We start from the raw sequence: 15493 nt of genomic DNA, 5'->3' as shown, positions 1-15493 counted from the left end.
GATTGTACATAGTTGGTTGGTATTTAACAACAAGGGGTGTTATAGTCGAATAGCTATAACTGCTATAGTAGTAGTTGAGTAGCACTTGAAATGTTTGGCTCTATGAAACCCGATGTACTTATATGATTCTGTTTTCTTCAAGTTTGTATTTTGTTGGTCGAACGCACTTATTGGAAGTCGCTTTGAATAAAAGCGTCAGCTAAATAGGGCTGCAACAAACGACTAATTTGATAATCGATTAATCTATCGATTAATGAAACGATGAATCGACTATTCGGACTATTACTGTATGCCTTGCACAATTTCTCAAACGCTCTTATTTAGCCATCAACTTTTAGATTTAGCTAGAGGTTGTTTTAGGCATGTGGAAACTAACAAGACAATAAAGATGAATACTTGATTCAAAAATACATATATTATTAAATTAACTTAACAAATTGTTTACAAAACTAACATTGCTTTTTATTTAAATTAAATAAATAATATTTCACATCAAAAGAAACAACAATGTTTTAACAAATCGTATTAAATAATCTGATGACAGAACTGTGAACAGAATAGCTGAAACTTTAACAAAATAAATAACTCAGTTACCTCTAATCATTAACCCATGCTTGTATCATTTTGTTATCTCCGTGTGTTGCTGACGTGGAACCGTTACTCGTGGATGGGGCTACAGAGCTGCTAGAGAGACAGTGGAACCCGGTGCATTCCTCCGTCTGAATGTGGAGCACTTTTGATAAATGTTTAGACACATTGCTCGTGTTCCCGCCCTTACATGCTAAACACTCTTGGCAAGGAGCATTGTCCACCTCAAGACGGGTAACATTTAACCACACCTTGGAGCGCTTCTCTCCGCCATCCCCTCCGTGTGTTGCTGCATGTAGCAGCTGCGTGTGTGTAAACTGCCCCGCCCCCTCGCACACAGACGGGGGAGAGAGAGATCTCGTCTGGATTGGAAAGGTCGAAAATACACCGACCATAGACGCATTTGTTTGTCTTTTTGCATGTTAGAAACGAGTTGGCGACACGAAGACTGCGAGATAATGTTTATGTAGCAATAAACACCCTCTGGAACTCTCTCCCCCCCGAAATCCGCAGCGCACCAACCCTGGACATTTTCAAAAAAGCCCTCAAAACGCACCTTTTTACCAAGGCTTTCGCCACTGTATAGTTTTTTTCCGCTACTCCCCCCCCCCCCACCCCCTTAACCTGTCTGCCTTTTTTCCCCTACTCCCCCCCCCCCCCCTACCCGACGTATGACATATTTTTTAAATGTCTCCAGTACCGATAAAAAGACCGATAACGTTGGAGCTTAACGGGGCGTAAAACACACGTGATGACGTCACCAACGAATCGACGACTGAATTAGTTGGCAACTAATTTGGTCATCGATTTTAATCGATTAAGTCGATTAGTTGTTGCACCCCTACAGCTAAATGCAATGTAATGTAATAGTCTGTGTTGTTGTGCGTAAGCCAAACTCTTCTGTTCAATACCTCTCTAACCATACATAAGAACACTTATGTCTAGGTGATGCAGGGTGTACCGCTCCTCTTAGTATGGCACATGGTCATTCCCTCCATGTTTTACGTCTACACCTTTAACCCGTCCCCTTCCTCTCCTATCTGCAGGTTCCAGTTGGGGCGATAGCAGCAGCAGCAGCTCAGGGAGATCCCAATGGCTCGTTCTGAAAAATCTCACACCTCAGGTACACACAAGTACATAAATGTATCAGCTAATCTGTGTTACTTTTTAATTAAATTCTACCTCATAGTTTGTACGTACACGGACATGTGTGGCACAGTTCTGTTAGTATTTTTCACTGATGATAGAACTAGGGCGACTCGTAAAAGACAACTGAGCCATGGTACATTGTCTAAAAGAAAAACAAATCACATCCAGAGGCGCCCAAAATGGCTGTGTTCCGATCATTCAACACACCGACCTAATCGAGGAAATGTTTGTGAATTATATTTGTCAGCAGTTCATGAACATCTGTCCCCTTCTGTTTGTGTTTCGTTCAGATTGACGGCTCTACCCTGAGGACTTTGTGCATGCAGCACGGCCCTCTGATCACATTCCACCTCAACCTGCCACACGGTAACGCTGTGGTCTGCTACAGCTCCAAGGATGAGGCCGCTAAGGCCCAGAAGAGCCTGCACATGTAAGGACTCACACACACACACACACACACACACACTCCACTTTTCCATTTCTGTGCCTGAGTGACATCCTGTATTAGACCCAGGACTAGAACTAAGTCAACCTAAACAGGAAAGTAGAGAATACAAACCTTCTGTTTGAGATTATCAGCTGATTATCAGGATTTGAACAATAATTACAATTTGAAAACTAACCAGACCTTTTTTTTTTCAATCTCTTCAAAGCCAATCACTAACAGTTGTTTGAGAGACTGAGTAGATAACTAATAAAATGAAGTATGGATACGCATTGACAGTAGACGTCTTAGTTTTTAAGCCTGCGATCTTGTGTGCATGGGACGTTGAACGTGACACACTAAACAAAAACTTCTATAACCTAATTTTCTACGCTCTCCAGTGTTTAAAAAAAACTGCATTAACGCACTGATTTAGTCAGGAAGATAGTTTGAATGTGGAGTCCAGCCACAGGATGTTTTGGATCAGCAGACCCTCTCACTGACCCTCTCACTGACTCTCTCACTGACCCTCTCACTGACTCTCTCACTGACCCTCTCACTGACCCTCTCACTGACTCTCTCACTGACCCTCTCACTGACCCTCTCACTGACCCTCTCACTGACCCTCTCACTGACCCTCTCACTGACCCTCTCACTCGACCCTCTCACTGACCCTCTCACTGACCCCCCTCTCACTGACCCTCTCACTGACCTCTCCACGACCCTCTCTCACTGACTCTCTCACTGCCCTCTCCACTGACTCTCTCAATGACCCTCTCACTGACCCTCTCACTGACCCTCTCACTGGCCCTCTCACTGACCCTATCACTGACCCTATCACTGACCCTATCACTGACCCTCTCACTTGACCCTCTCACTGACCCTCTCACTGACCCCTCTCACTGACTCTCTCACTGCCCTCCACTGACTCTCTCACTGACTCTCTCACTGACCCTCTCTCACTGACCCTCTCACTGACTCTATCACTGACCCTCTCACTGACCTCTCCACTGACCTCTCACGACTCTCTCACTGACCCTCTCACTGACCTCTCTCACTGACTCTCTCATGACCCTCTCACTGACTCTCTCACTGACCCTCTCACTGACCCTCTCACTGACTCCTCTCACTGACTCTCTCACTGACCCTCTCACTGACTCTCTCACTGACTCTCTCACTGACCCTCTCACTCTCACTGACTCTCTCACTGACTCTCTCACTGACCCTCTCACTGACTCTCTCACTGACCCTCTCACTGACCCTCTCACTGACCCTCTCACTGACTCTCTCACTGACCCTCTCACTGACCCTCTCACTGACCCTCTCACTGACTCTCTCACTGACCCTCTCACTGACCCTCTCACTGACCCTCTCACTGACCTCTCACTGACCCTCTCACTGACCCTCTCACTGACTCTCTCACTGACCCTCTCACTGACCCTCTCACTGACCCTCTCACTGACTCTCTCACTGACCCTCTCACTGACCCTCTCACTGACCCTCTCACTGACCCTCTCACTGACCCTCTCACTGACCCTCTCACTGACCCTCTCACTGACTCTCTCACTGACCCTCTCACTGACCCTCTCACTGACCCTCTCACTGACTCTCTCACTGACTCTCTCACTGACCCTCTCACTGACCCTCTCACTGACTCTCTCACTGACCCTCTCACTGACCCTCTCACTGACCCTCTCACTGACCCTCTCACTGACCTCTCTCACTGACCCTCTCACTGACCTCTCACTGACCCTCTCACTGACCCTCTCACTGACCCTCTCACTGACCCTCTCACTGACCCTCTCACTGACCCTCTCACTGACCCTCTCACTGACCCTCTCACTGACCCTCTCACTGACCCTCTCACTGACTCTCACTGACCCTCTCACTGACCCTCTCTGTCTCTGCAGGTGTGTTTTGGGGAACACTACCATTCTGGCCGAGTTTGCCAGCGAGGAGGAAATCAACCGTTTCTTTGCACAAGGGCAGTCACTGGCCACTCCCTCCTCCAGCTGGCAAGCCATCGGCTCCTCTCAGAGCAGAATGGATCAGTCTCACCCGTTCCCCAGCCGCGCTCCTGAGCCCACCCAGTGGAACAGCAGCGACCTCCACAGCTCCTCCCTCTGGGGCGGGCCCAACTATTCCAGTAGCCTGTGGGGGAATCCCAGCGGCACCGAGGGGGGGAGGATCAGCAGCCCTTCTCCAATCAGCTCCTTCCTCCCAGTGGATCACCTGTCAGGGGGAGGGGACTCCATGTGAACCGCCTGCCAATCAAAACAGGCTGTGGGAAGGGTCAGTAGAGAATAATCAATAATCAGCAGAAGAAAAAAAAAAAAAAAGTAGTTAAAAAAAAAAGCAATGGCACTAGTCGGACTCTTTTTCACTTACAAGAAATACAACAAAGCGGGGTCTCCCCTGTGGAAAACAAGTTACGTTTCTCTCTCTGCACATATGTCCACTTTGTTTTAGCCCAAAAACATATCAGTCGGAATACTTGAATCATGCAGGCCAATTCTATAATGTGAACGGATGGATATTTGCTTCCAGGTAGTGCTCTTTCAGACCGAAAAAAGCTTCAATCGAGCTCATTATTATATATATATTTTTTGTTTCATTCGTCATGTTTATTTGAATTCCAATTATTTTCATTTTTAACGTTTTCTTTTTTTTGTTTGCTGACAATGTTGGAGTATGAGCTTTTTAACTTTGCACTGAATGTGGTTTTTTCTCAGTATATATAATCTGCAATATAGAGGGAGCAGCCCGTTTTTCCAGTGTAGCTGTTTACTCATTGAGGTCCTTACCGTATGCGCGTGCACGTGCACATATGTGCGCGGAAGTACTTTGTGTGTGTGTGTGCGAATGAGTATGTGTGCGCTCCTCTCTGCCTTGGCACGCCTACCTTACTGCGTTGTCGTGGAGTTCAAGATCAACAGATAGTTAAAGAAGAATAAAAGCTGACTTAGGAGGATTATCTGGTGATAGTAAAAGTGACATTAAAAAGTATTGCACCAATTTTGTTTTAAAACTAAAGAACGTTGAGCTCTGCAGTGCAAAGGACTGTAGCCGCAGCTGGGACTAGCAAGCCCCGCCCACCCAGTGTAAGGGGGCGGGGCCTATCTAGCAAGCCCTCCCACTAGCCCCCTAGTGGGCAGGGGGGAAACAGCACTTTCAGAATAGGCTTTCAATGTTTTGGAGGTGCCACACTGCAACCTCTTGTTTACAAGACTTAGGAGGCGGAACGTGTGTTCATTCTTCATTTTAAAGAGAAGATGGAAAAATAGAAAATAGTGAGAGAAAAAATGAAAAAAAGCTACAAAAAAAGTAAAAACTCTTGAGGATGAAGACGATGCTTTGTAACTCTGGGAATTCGGATCAGTGTTTTTGGCCATGGCGTTGGTTATTTGAACTATTCCTCTTTGTCTGCTAAATAACCAGCAATGGTTCTCAGGAAATCAAGCCAGTTTCCCCCCCTTGTAGGTGAATTAAAAAAAGAAACTACTACTCCTTGTAGGAAAGGAAAATCCAACTTCTAGCACTGAAACTATGTAAAGGTCTGTACGTTTTATTTTCTCTGCCAAATAACTGCTTTAAGCTGGAGAAGCTCAACACACTGCTTTCAATATGCTGTCTTGAGGGACGGGGGGTCCTGATGTGGGGGGGGGTGGAGGACGGGCTGTAGACAATGCTCCCTCTCTCCTCCACTCGTCCACTGATGTTAAAAATCAAAAGTGGGGAGTGTTTATTGTGTGATTGTGTGACTGTCAGTGGAAAATGCTCGGTCTTGTCAGACTTCTAAACCAAGAGAAAGGCGAATCTGTATCTATGCATACTGTAGCCTCTCACACGGCCTACTGAGAGGCGTTTTTTGTTTTTTTTTCTCACAAAATGTTTTAAATGTTTCATTAAGTACAACAAAAATGCAAACTATATCTTGCTTTTTTGTTTTTTAATCGCTCTCATTGCCACAAATGGTGTTTTTGAAAAAAGGAAAGAAGAAAAAGCTTAAAAAAATCATTTTGTTTGGTTGAAGATAATATTTTAACAGTGCAAAAGTCGTCCACATTTCATTGCCTTGATCCTAATTGTGTCCGAAGATGCAACAACAAGTCAAGTGGCTTCTACCTGTTTACAAATAGAATATGATTGTATTGTTGTACTGTTTTTTTCTTCCTTTGGGGTTGGGGAGGGGGGGGGGGGGGGTACTCATCTGAAGTTCCTGAATTGTGTGCGAGTGTGTGTGAATGTGTGTTACAAGGCTCTGAACCGGCAGATGTTAGTCCTATCGGAGGGTCGTGTTGCGAGAGCGGCGTGAATGTAAATCCACCAGTGGTGTTTGTCGACTAAATACACGTGTGAATAATAGATGTACCTATCTACCAGTGATTGTTTAGTAACTATGATGCACAATTATCGGGGGAAATCAAAAAGCTTCAGAGAGTGCGCGAAAGAAGTCAGCATTAGCGAAGCCATGGACCTTAATTTCTTCATCGTGTAATTGCTCTGTGTTAAAGCCTGTGTGCGCGTGTCCCCTCTATAGGTTTTGATTTCAGAAGTACTAGTAAACGTTGGCTTAAGTTGTGTTTTTTTAAGTTAAGTCGTGAATCTTTAACAACTTCAAAGCTTGCGTAGTGAGACAGAACCTCGAGTATTAGCCAGATGTGACCGTGGTGTGTGCCAGTATTGAACTGCTCTCTACCAAATAATTCAATCATACAAAAGATTAGTTTACTTATTCCAGAATCTCTTTGCTTAAACTATACATATATATCTTTTTTGTGTTTGTCTGTCAAGTGGAACATCTGAACCATATTTGTTATTCTTTGAGTTAACTTAATTTGACAAATTGAACTGAGGAGCCTTGGATTTTGCACTTGGGTGGATTAGAGGAAAAGGCCGAGCGAGCGGAGAGCAAAGCCGAGATGGGGGGCGTATTTGTTTATCAGGTCTGTCTGAGGGCGAAGATGCGTCCGAGTATTGTGACAGGGTAATGTGTGTGTGTGTGTGTGTTTGTGTGAGTGTGTGTGACTAGAGAAGATGGTGCTTTGTTGGCCCCCAGTGAGGGAGCAAGAGAGGGGCTTGGTCGTCCTCTCCAGGTTTACCTCTCACTGTTCGCCGGGCTGGCTCGCCACGCCGCCTGGACCGAGCCTGAATGTAGCTGAAAACGGTTTTGAAAAAAATAAAATGTACTTTGCCGAGACTCGATCTGCCTTCCCCGGTACCTGATCAGCCTCAAACATGGAAAATATCAAGTAAATCAAGCTTTGCTTTTTGTTTATGTATCTAAATCAGTATTTGGCAACTGGTCTTGACCACGCCCCATGTTGTTACGACAACCTTTGTCGTGGAGACGCTCTTTTCTCGAGCTTGACTGAATCGAGGGTTCTTATTGGCCCGTAGCAACTTGGGAACAGGAATGAGACTTCTGAATGGCTGGTTCATCCTGGCTTTGTTGTTTTTATCAGGGACACGGGGTTATACTTGCCTTTTCACTGGCTGACCCAGGATCAGCTCTTCCTCTCCGACTCCTAAGCTTAACTACAGGAGAGGAAATGCAAAACGAGAACTGACAGGAAGTCCGGGGGCAAGTGAACTCCAAGCAGTCTATTTATTTACTTTCCGCATATATTTTACACTTCGTTCATTCTGATTTTTGGCAATGCTATTTCTCCGAGCGCTGATACCGGGAGTAGTTCTGTCCCTCGTCAGTATCCTTACCTTAACCAATAATGGGACTTAAACTGACCTCGGATCAGGAGCAGGAGGCCGCATCGCTCTGCTGTTAGAGAAGGGACAAGCAACGTCTGTAAAACGCCTCATTAATGTTACTGTTTTGGTCTCCGGCTTAATCTCGCTCTGTTTCCGTCTCGTCGAATCTACTGTTAGTGTGAGTGTGTGGGGAGATGCAAAAACCCAGTCAAGTACAGAAACTGTGTATGTTCGAACACATTATCATGCCAAATCGAGGAGGGAGGGTGAGAGGGAAGGAAAGGGATTGATTTGATTTATTCTCTCTTTTTTTTGCGTGTTGTATAAGAAGTGTGTGTTTGTGTATTTAAAAAAAAAGAAAAAGCTGGACAATGTTAAATGCTTGAAGAAATCATTTGCAAAAGGATGATGTGAGGAAAACCACCACGAGCAATGTACAATCCCCAGGGCTGCCAAGCAGCTTTCAGACCAGACGAGGGGAGGGAAGAAGGAAAGGAATGAGGGAGGGTGTAGGAAAGGAGGGAAGCTGGCTGGTGATACTATACTACTTTTTAATGTTTAAGAAAAAAATAATGTGACTCTGTTTTTCTCTTGACTTAACTATCCTGTGAGCAAATGCTATATTATATATTATAACACACCCAACGGCTCCTACTGTCGATCAAAAGGCTATTTTTGTTGACGCAAAAAAGAAAAACACAAACTGTGAGAATCTGCTGTTCGTCATTTTACATTTAGACACAAACAAAAACCCTGAAAAGCTTTAGTCTAACCAGCACAAAGATGTGGGGTGGGAGGGGGGGGGGGAGTTATCGGGGTGGGGGGAGGTTCACCATACAGAGGAGGGGGGCGCTCAGAGAGACTATGCAGTGGAGTGTTGAACCCAGGCTTCCATGTCCACCTTGGGTTTTTTGCTTTCTTTAAAAATAAAAAAAACCTACAAAAAAAAAATCCCACAACTTTTTTAAAAACAGTTCAGAAGGGATTCCCAATAATATTCCTCTTGTCGTGCCATCGTTGAATCGTACTACTACTACTAATAATAATAAAACTGAAAAAACCTTTATTACCTAGCAAACCGTCGGGCCAGTTGTAGCAGGAGAGGAGGACAGGTTTAAGATTTGCAAAAGTCCATTTCTTTATTTTCACAGCTCGTCTCCTCGATAAGCCGAGGAGGCGGAGGCCGGTGGAAAACTGCAAATTTTACACAACTACAATGTTTTTTATAGAGATTCTATCAATCCAGTGTGTAGTTGGATCACCTGTAAAACCTATTATGCACATTGCTTTGGGAGACTGTTGAAACTATATATAATATATATATATATGAGAATATAAATGTCTATAATCAACGAGGGGACGTCTTCCTCTCTACAAACAAAAACAGGAAGTACCTTTTTATTTTCAAATGTCTTCCTCGGGTCATCAAAAAGATTTTATCTTAAACTTCGGGGGAAACTGCACTTTTTGAAGGACAATCTTTATTTGTATGGGTATAAAATTGACAAAACGAAGTCGCCTGATATTACAAGGTATAGAAAACCAACTCCAGTGTGCTCTAATAATGAATGTCTCCTCTGATGCTGTCTTTGTTTGGTTTCATTTAATCTTTTTATTCTCCTTCCTTTGTTGCTTGGTTTGTTCTGTATTATTTTTTTCTGGATTTTAGTGCTCTTAAGAGAATCTGTACTAAGGTGTAGTGAGTAGTAGGTCTTCTGTTGGCTGTACTCATACTGATTACTGTTTGTAACCCTCTGGCTCCTGCAGCCGTCATACAAAGCTGTAAAACTTGGGTACAACCCTCAATAAAAGACTAACAATGACTCGGCACTTTTCTCCTGGACTCGTCATTTCTCCTCGTCTTCATCATACACTGTATATCCATACAGCCATTCAAATCAAATGTGTTATCACTTAATGCTTCTGAGATATTCCTCACATGGTTTTTTGCGTAGCTGTGTCAATTATGGGATCCATCCATCCATCCATCTTCTCCCGCTTATCCGTGGTCGGGTCGCGGGGGTAGCAGTTCCAGCAGAGAGCCCCAAACTTTCTTTTCCCCTGGCGACATCAACCAGCTCTGACTGGGGGATCCCAAGGCGCTCCCAGGCCAGCGAAGAGATATAATCCCTCCACCTGGTCCTAGGTCTACCCCTTGGTCTCTTCCCAGCTGGACGTGCCTAGAACACCTCCATAGGGAGGTGCCCAGGTGGCATCCTAACTAGGTGCCCGAACCACCTCAACTGGCTCCTTTCGACGCGAAGGAGGAGCGGCTCAACTCCGAGTCCCTCCCTGATGACCGAACTTCTCACCTTATCCCTAAGGGAGACACCAGCCACCCTGCGGAGAAAACCCATCTCGGCCGCTTGTATCCAATTATGGGATGTCTTTACTTAATTTAGAGAACCCAAGTTTGCAGTTTTTATTCACTGTGACAAAAGTGTTTTTTAAACGGTTGCAGTTTTTTTACAATTAATATAAAAACAAATTAAACTGATGTCAAACACATTTTTTAAGAATCCTCAATTAGACAAAAAGCTAAATGTAATGGGTTAACATGTTTCAGTTGCAATATTTGACATCCTTATATTCAACAATATTTATTATGTCATAATGTACTATTTACGAATGACAGGTGTTTAAAACTGGGTATTCTAATTTTATGGCTGGAAGTTTGTGTAAAAACAGCATTTTGAACTAATATTGCATCATAGATAAAAAAAAATCTGATATTTTCAGAAACTTAAAATGTATTTTTCCAATTATACCTAATTGGCACCTTAATCGTAACCCAAAGGTTGGTAACCACCGCATGACATGGTTCAATTTACCTAATCGGTCATTTTTGTCCAATGGTTCCCAAAAACTACGGCTTGAATAATAAACACTGATAAATACTCTATTGACCAGTTGTCTTAGTGTACCTCTAAAATGGTACCTAAATATAGCACTTTAGACGAGTTTATTTGTACCGTTTTGGGACAAATGAAATGAAAGGTAGTCATTTTATTAACAAATTAAAATACTGATAGCCTTTTAAAATGTAACATCTAAGGTGGCAAATGTTGAAAGGAATAAATTATACGTTGAGATGTTGTGACCTTCAAACTCAGCTTATCTTAAAGGTCATGTCATGGCCATTTCTACTGATCATAATTTATTTGAGGTCTACTAGAATAGATTTATATTGTGCAATTTTCCAAACTCACATTGGTTTCTCATACAGCATCTGTGTATTATGTATAATAATATTCACTCTGTCCTAAACGGCTTGTTGGAGCTCCTGCCCCCCCCCCCCCCTCCTCCCACTGGGTCAGCTCGCCCACTCTGTTCTGATGAGTCCACCACCGTTACATCAGTGATTGTTACAATGGTGTTAGCAACCAGAAAATGACACCAGTAAGGACACACAGATGAGAATGCTGCATGGGTCTGCGAGACATGGCGAATGGACGCGGGAAGGGGGGGTGCTGAGGGGGCTGCAGCACCCCAATCTGCGAGGCTCTTTGCAGACCGTTTACATGCATAATAATAGTAATAACCGGAAAAGCATGGCATGGGACCTTTAAAGTATACCACCCGGCATCTTCAACATTTTGATATTAACTCATGCTTCTGAAATATGTGAATGAATATGACAGCAGAGACGTGCAGATCTATACATCAGGTGTATTTATTAATCTATTCAAGAGAAATTATACACCACATTATGGAGCTGGAAGAAAAAAATCAAAACTGATGTAATTTTGTTTATCTCCAAGCTTCGAAAGTACATGTTTATTTAAATACAGTAAAACACGAGACACGGCAGCTGACGCTGCCGCAACGGACAGAAGAGCGAGAGGAAGCGGACTTCCTGTGTGGGGGGGGGGGGGGGTCTTGCTAGGGTCAACCTGTGTGGAAGAAAACAGCAAAGAGTGAGTACACAATGACGCCAGAATGAATATATGGTGAAGAGACAGGAAACGTACCTCTGCAGTGAACTAGAGAACAGTTATTCGTAAATGTCCTTCTTGTCTGCGATGTACTGTACAATCTCGTCAGGAGTCATCAGCTTCTCTGCTTCTCCGTCAGGGATCTCAAAGCCTGCAGGAAAAACCGACGGAAACTAATTAAAATGTGTTTTTCTGTTCAAAGATGAGGCTAAATACATCAGCCAGCTAGCTGAAGACGGCTAAGCTAAAGGCGGCTAATGTTCCGCGTGATGACGTTTATTAATCGAGCGTTTAGTAGAAGCTTCGGACATTAAATGAGTGGGGTATTTACTGTCGTAGAACAAAATGTGAAAATCTCTTTAATATACTAATTTATATAAATAATTAACACTAAACCGCATTTAATTTACATTATTTAATTTCATATTCTGTTCTTGTACATATTCCATTGACATGTAAATAGACTTTTTGCACTATTTTTCTTTTTGTATTTTATTATATATGCTGCATTGTTGGAGGAGCTCAGGTCAGAAGAATTGTATTGCCATTTCTACACCGTAGCTTTGTACATATGACAATACAACCTTTGAATCTTCAGCTTGTGTTAACGAGGGTTAGTTGTAGTTTTGTGTGATTTCACGGCACGCTGACTCACCGAACTCGTCCTCCATGGCCATGATGATCTCCACCTGGTCCAAACTGTCTAGCCCCAGGTCTTTCATGAAGTGGGAGGTGGCCTGCAGCTGAGGAGCGACAGTCAGACATTAAAGTCTCACAATCGCTTTGTATCTCAAGCCATGTTCAGTTTATGGTCTGGATATGAATCATGGATATATAAAATAAAATAGCTGGAGAATCACTACGCCATTTTGTAATGGACATTTTTGACAATGTTTTCAGACTTGATGTTTTGTCCCTTACCTTCTCGGGGTTGATCTTGTCGTAGAGCTTCAGGACGTACAGGACGCGTTCTTCGATGCTTTCTAGGGTGAGGGGGGGCAGATGACCATACTGTCGGCACAACACGTCCAATGAGGGGAACTGAGGAGGAAGAAGAGGCGTCAGGAGCAGAGACGATAGGTTGGATGAAGGTCATGGACAGAGGACAAAGAAACAAGCTACTGAATTAGTTTACAGCTGTTTATGCTCACTTACAATCTGTGTCTAAATGTTACTGGCACAAAATGATGGCAGGCTCTAGCCAAAAAGCGCTTGTTAAATAGACACAGCACTATTAAGGTAACGGGTGGTTATTTGTTATTTGTATCCCTTTTCTTTATGTACAACACTCAATAGTGCACACGTGCCAAACTATAATTAAGAGACTTAAATTAGCATATCACTTAATATGCTTAGAGAATATTACTGAAGAGGAGGGATGTGAGCATCACATTTTTATAAGAAATGTTTTGTTACAGGCTAAATGATTTGAGGGGATATGCTTTAGTGCTCAAAGCTGAGACATGAGCATAACTGTCTCAATATGACACTAATGTATATTCTCTGTAGGCCATTAACTCATCATGCATTTACATTTCAAATGAATCCTGTATTATGTGTAGTATTTGATAGGTTATCCCCGACTGTTATAAAGGTTGATAGACTGAATGAATGAAATGTGCTATACGAACACAACTGTCTTAGTTGTGGACAACACACATTAAAGGATCATAAAATAAGTCATCATGCGTCCCACACTTCAGAAAACAGTAATTGATCAAGCTAACATCACACACAGCACAAAAATACAAATCCAAGCACTTAGTTTATCTGACACGCCCGAGTATCTATTAACCATATAACTACAACTAGCTGTGTAGCGTTAAAAGGCGATTAGGTTTAACTTCAAGTCTCCTCATGTCTGTAAATTGAAGGTGAAACAGGGACAACAACACAAATGTGTCCATTAGCTAACAAGCTAGCTGCGCAACAGCAGAATATGGCTGTTGTGCCAAACAAAAATAAACGTGTTCATATTCAGTGGACTTCAGGAAGGATGTCCCGCAGACATATGTAATAAGTGGTATATTAAACTACTTGCATTGCATTAAGAACTTTTAGCGCGCCGGGTTAGCCTGACATATTTGAAAGGCGTCGGTAGGTCACCGCTGTTTAGGCCCCGACGGCTCAATGTTACCGGAGACTCACCCGGTTCACACACCGCGTCCTCCGGTCGGCCGAGTAGAAGGAGAGTGCTCGGTGGAGAGGAGCTGCCGGGACCACCGCGGCTCTGAGGGCCAGGGGGCCGGAGGAGAGCCTCAGCGGTGCGGACACAGTGCTGCAGGGACACGGGCCGCCATGACAGAGAAACAGTGACTGAAGGATCCCAGCGTGCAACGCGATGAAGAGACGGGATCATGAGCTACCCTGTACGCATGCGCACAACTCAAACTGTGTTTAATTCTTATTTTATTATTTAGGTTATTTGATTGTGTTTGTGCGGTTTATAATGCAATTAACTTAACATATCCTATAAAGAGATATCTTTTAACATTGGATTTCATAAAAAAAGGATTGATTTTAGGAAGGAATAATCAATAACAGAAAAACACAACAGATTAGTTGTTTCATAATAACCTTACCCCATGACACAAATAAATAGAGTATTTCTACATACTCAAAATTCAATAATTTATCAATCAGCACGATACAGCTCAAATATATCAAACAACAGACGAAATGCATCGATTATTTGGCAATCTACTAGTTTTTCCTGACAGCAGAGCAGCAACACAAACTGTGTCTTTATTTGGAATATTTTATTTTATTTTTGAGAGATTGTTATGTTATTTTAATAAATGTTTCCTTAAATGTAGTTAACTAAAACACCACATTTTATTAAAATTAAATATACTAATTTGCACACGAGTTATGATTAATCTCAGGGAGGACTAATCAATAACAGAGCAACATAACAGAAAAGTAGTTTGATCATTACCTTGCCACATGACGCAAATTAGAAGAATATACACTTCATACACATTCAAAATGCAATATACAGTTACAAGATACAACTCAAATAAAGCAAACACCGGTGGATAGTTTCACTTGTTTGGAAATATACGATACGAAATGTATCGATGATTTGTCACTTGACTCGTTTAGTCTGAGAATCCCAGAGTCGGCAGAAGAAGAGAGCTGACAGCAGAGCAGCAACACAAACAGAGGACTATTATCACTAAATTGTCCCCATTTTACTTAATATTTAATTACATATATACAATATTCTATTTATTCCCAGCCATGGAGTTGTCAGAAATACTGTACAACAAAGCGGAGTACATTGAGACGGTAATATGTGTGATTTTAATCCGTTGTTAGCTAGCTTGTTGCTACGGTAGCTGATCTGGGCGTTGGGCGAATCATTGAAATCATTGTTAGACAATAAATACAGAAACTCACTTTAATACAGTTATTAATAATGTCTGTCGTTGTATTTCAGGCTTCTGGTAACAAAGTGAGCAGACAGTCAGTGCTGTGTGGGAGTCAAAACATCGTACTCAATGGCAAAGTAAGGAAAACAGACTGCTCGATAGTGTTATTCATGTTCTTGATTAGGCTGTGACAAGTGTTTTATTGTGTGTGTTGTATGTCCAGACTATAGTAATGAATGACTGCATCATCCGAGGGGACCTGGCTAATGTCAGGGTGGGCAGACACTGTGTGGTGAAGAGCCGCAGTGTAATCC

At 42.8% G+C, this 15493-nt stretch overlaps 3 protein-coding genes across 3 annotated transcripts in view; 2 read left to right on the top strand and 1 right to left on the bottom strand.

Moving 5' to 3' along the window:
* Window positions 1–9700, top strand: part of LOC117535945 (trinucleotide repeat-containing gene 6A protein-like) — a 47148-nt gene extending 37448 nt beyond the window's left edge. The window contains 3 exon segments of the mRNA XM_034200623.1: window positions 1635–1711; window positions 2028–2167; window positions 4072–9700. Of these exon segments, the coding sequence (XP_034056514.1) occupies window positions 1635–1711; window positions 2028–2167; window positions 4072–4420 (566 nt within the window). The 3' untranslated portion in view covers window positions 4421–9700.
* Window positions 9701–11519: 1819 nt separating this feature from the next.
* ndufab1b (NADH:ubiquinone oxidoreductase subunit AB1b) lies at window positions 11520–14151 on the bottom strand (the record flags this gene model as incomplete). Its single annotated transcript, XM_034200624.1, has 5 exons — window positions 11520–11763; window positions 11842–11956; window positions 12461–12548; window positions 12727–12846; window positions 13954–14151. Coding segments are annotated over 4 exons (498 nt in total), but the record flags the coding sequence as incomplete, so codon positions are not given.
* Window positions 14152–14818: 667 nt separating this feature from the next.
* The window catches only part of dctn5 (dynactin 5), a 5848-nt gene continuing 5173 nt past the window's right edge, over window positions 14819–15493 (top strand). The window contains exons 1-3 of the mRNA XM_034200616.1: window positions 14819–15096; window positions 15248–15316; window positions 15403–15493. The exon at window positions 15403–15493 is cut by the window's right edge and continues 28 nt beyond it. Coding sequence (XP_034056507.1) covers window positions 15049–15096; window positions 15248–15316; window positions 15403–15493 — 208 coding nt within the window. The 5' untranslated portion in view covers window positions 14819–15048. The remainder of the gene's footprint in view (window positions 15097–15247; window positions 15317–15402) is intronic.

The sequence above is a fragment of the Gymnodraco acuticeps genome, unplaced genomic scaffold (assembly GCF_902827175.1).
Source record: "Gymnodraco acuticeps unplaced genomic scaffold, fGymAcu1.1, whole genome shotgun sequence".
Taxonomy (NCBI): domain Eukaryota; kingdom Metazoa; phylum Chordata; class Actinopteri; order Perciformes; family Bathydraconidae; genus Gymnodraco; species Gymnodraco acuticeps.
Note: the sequence above shows the minus strand (reverse complement) of the source record. Positions and strands in the feature narration are given on the sequence as shown.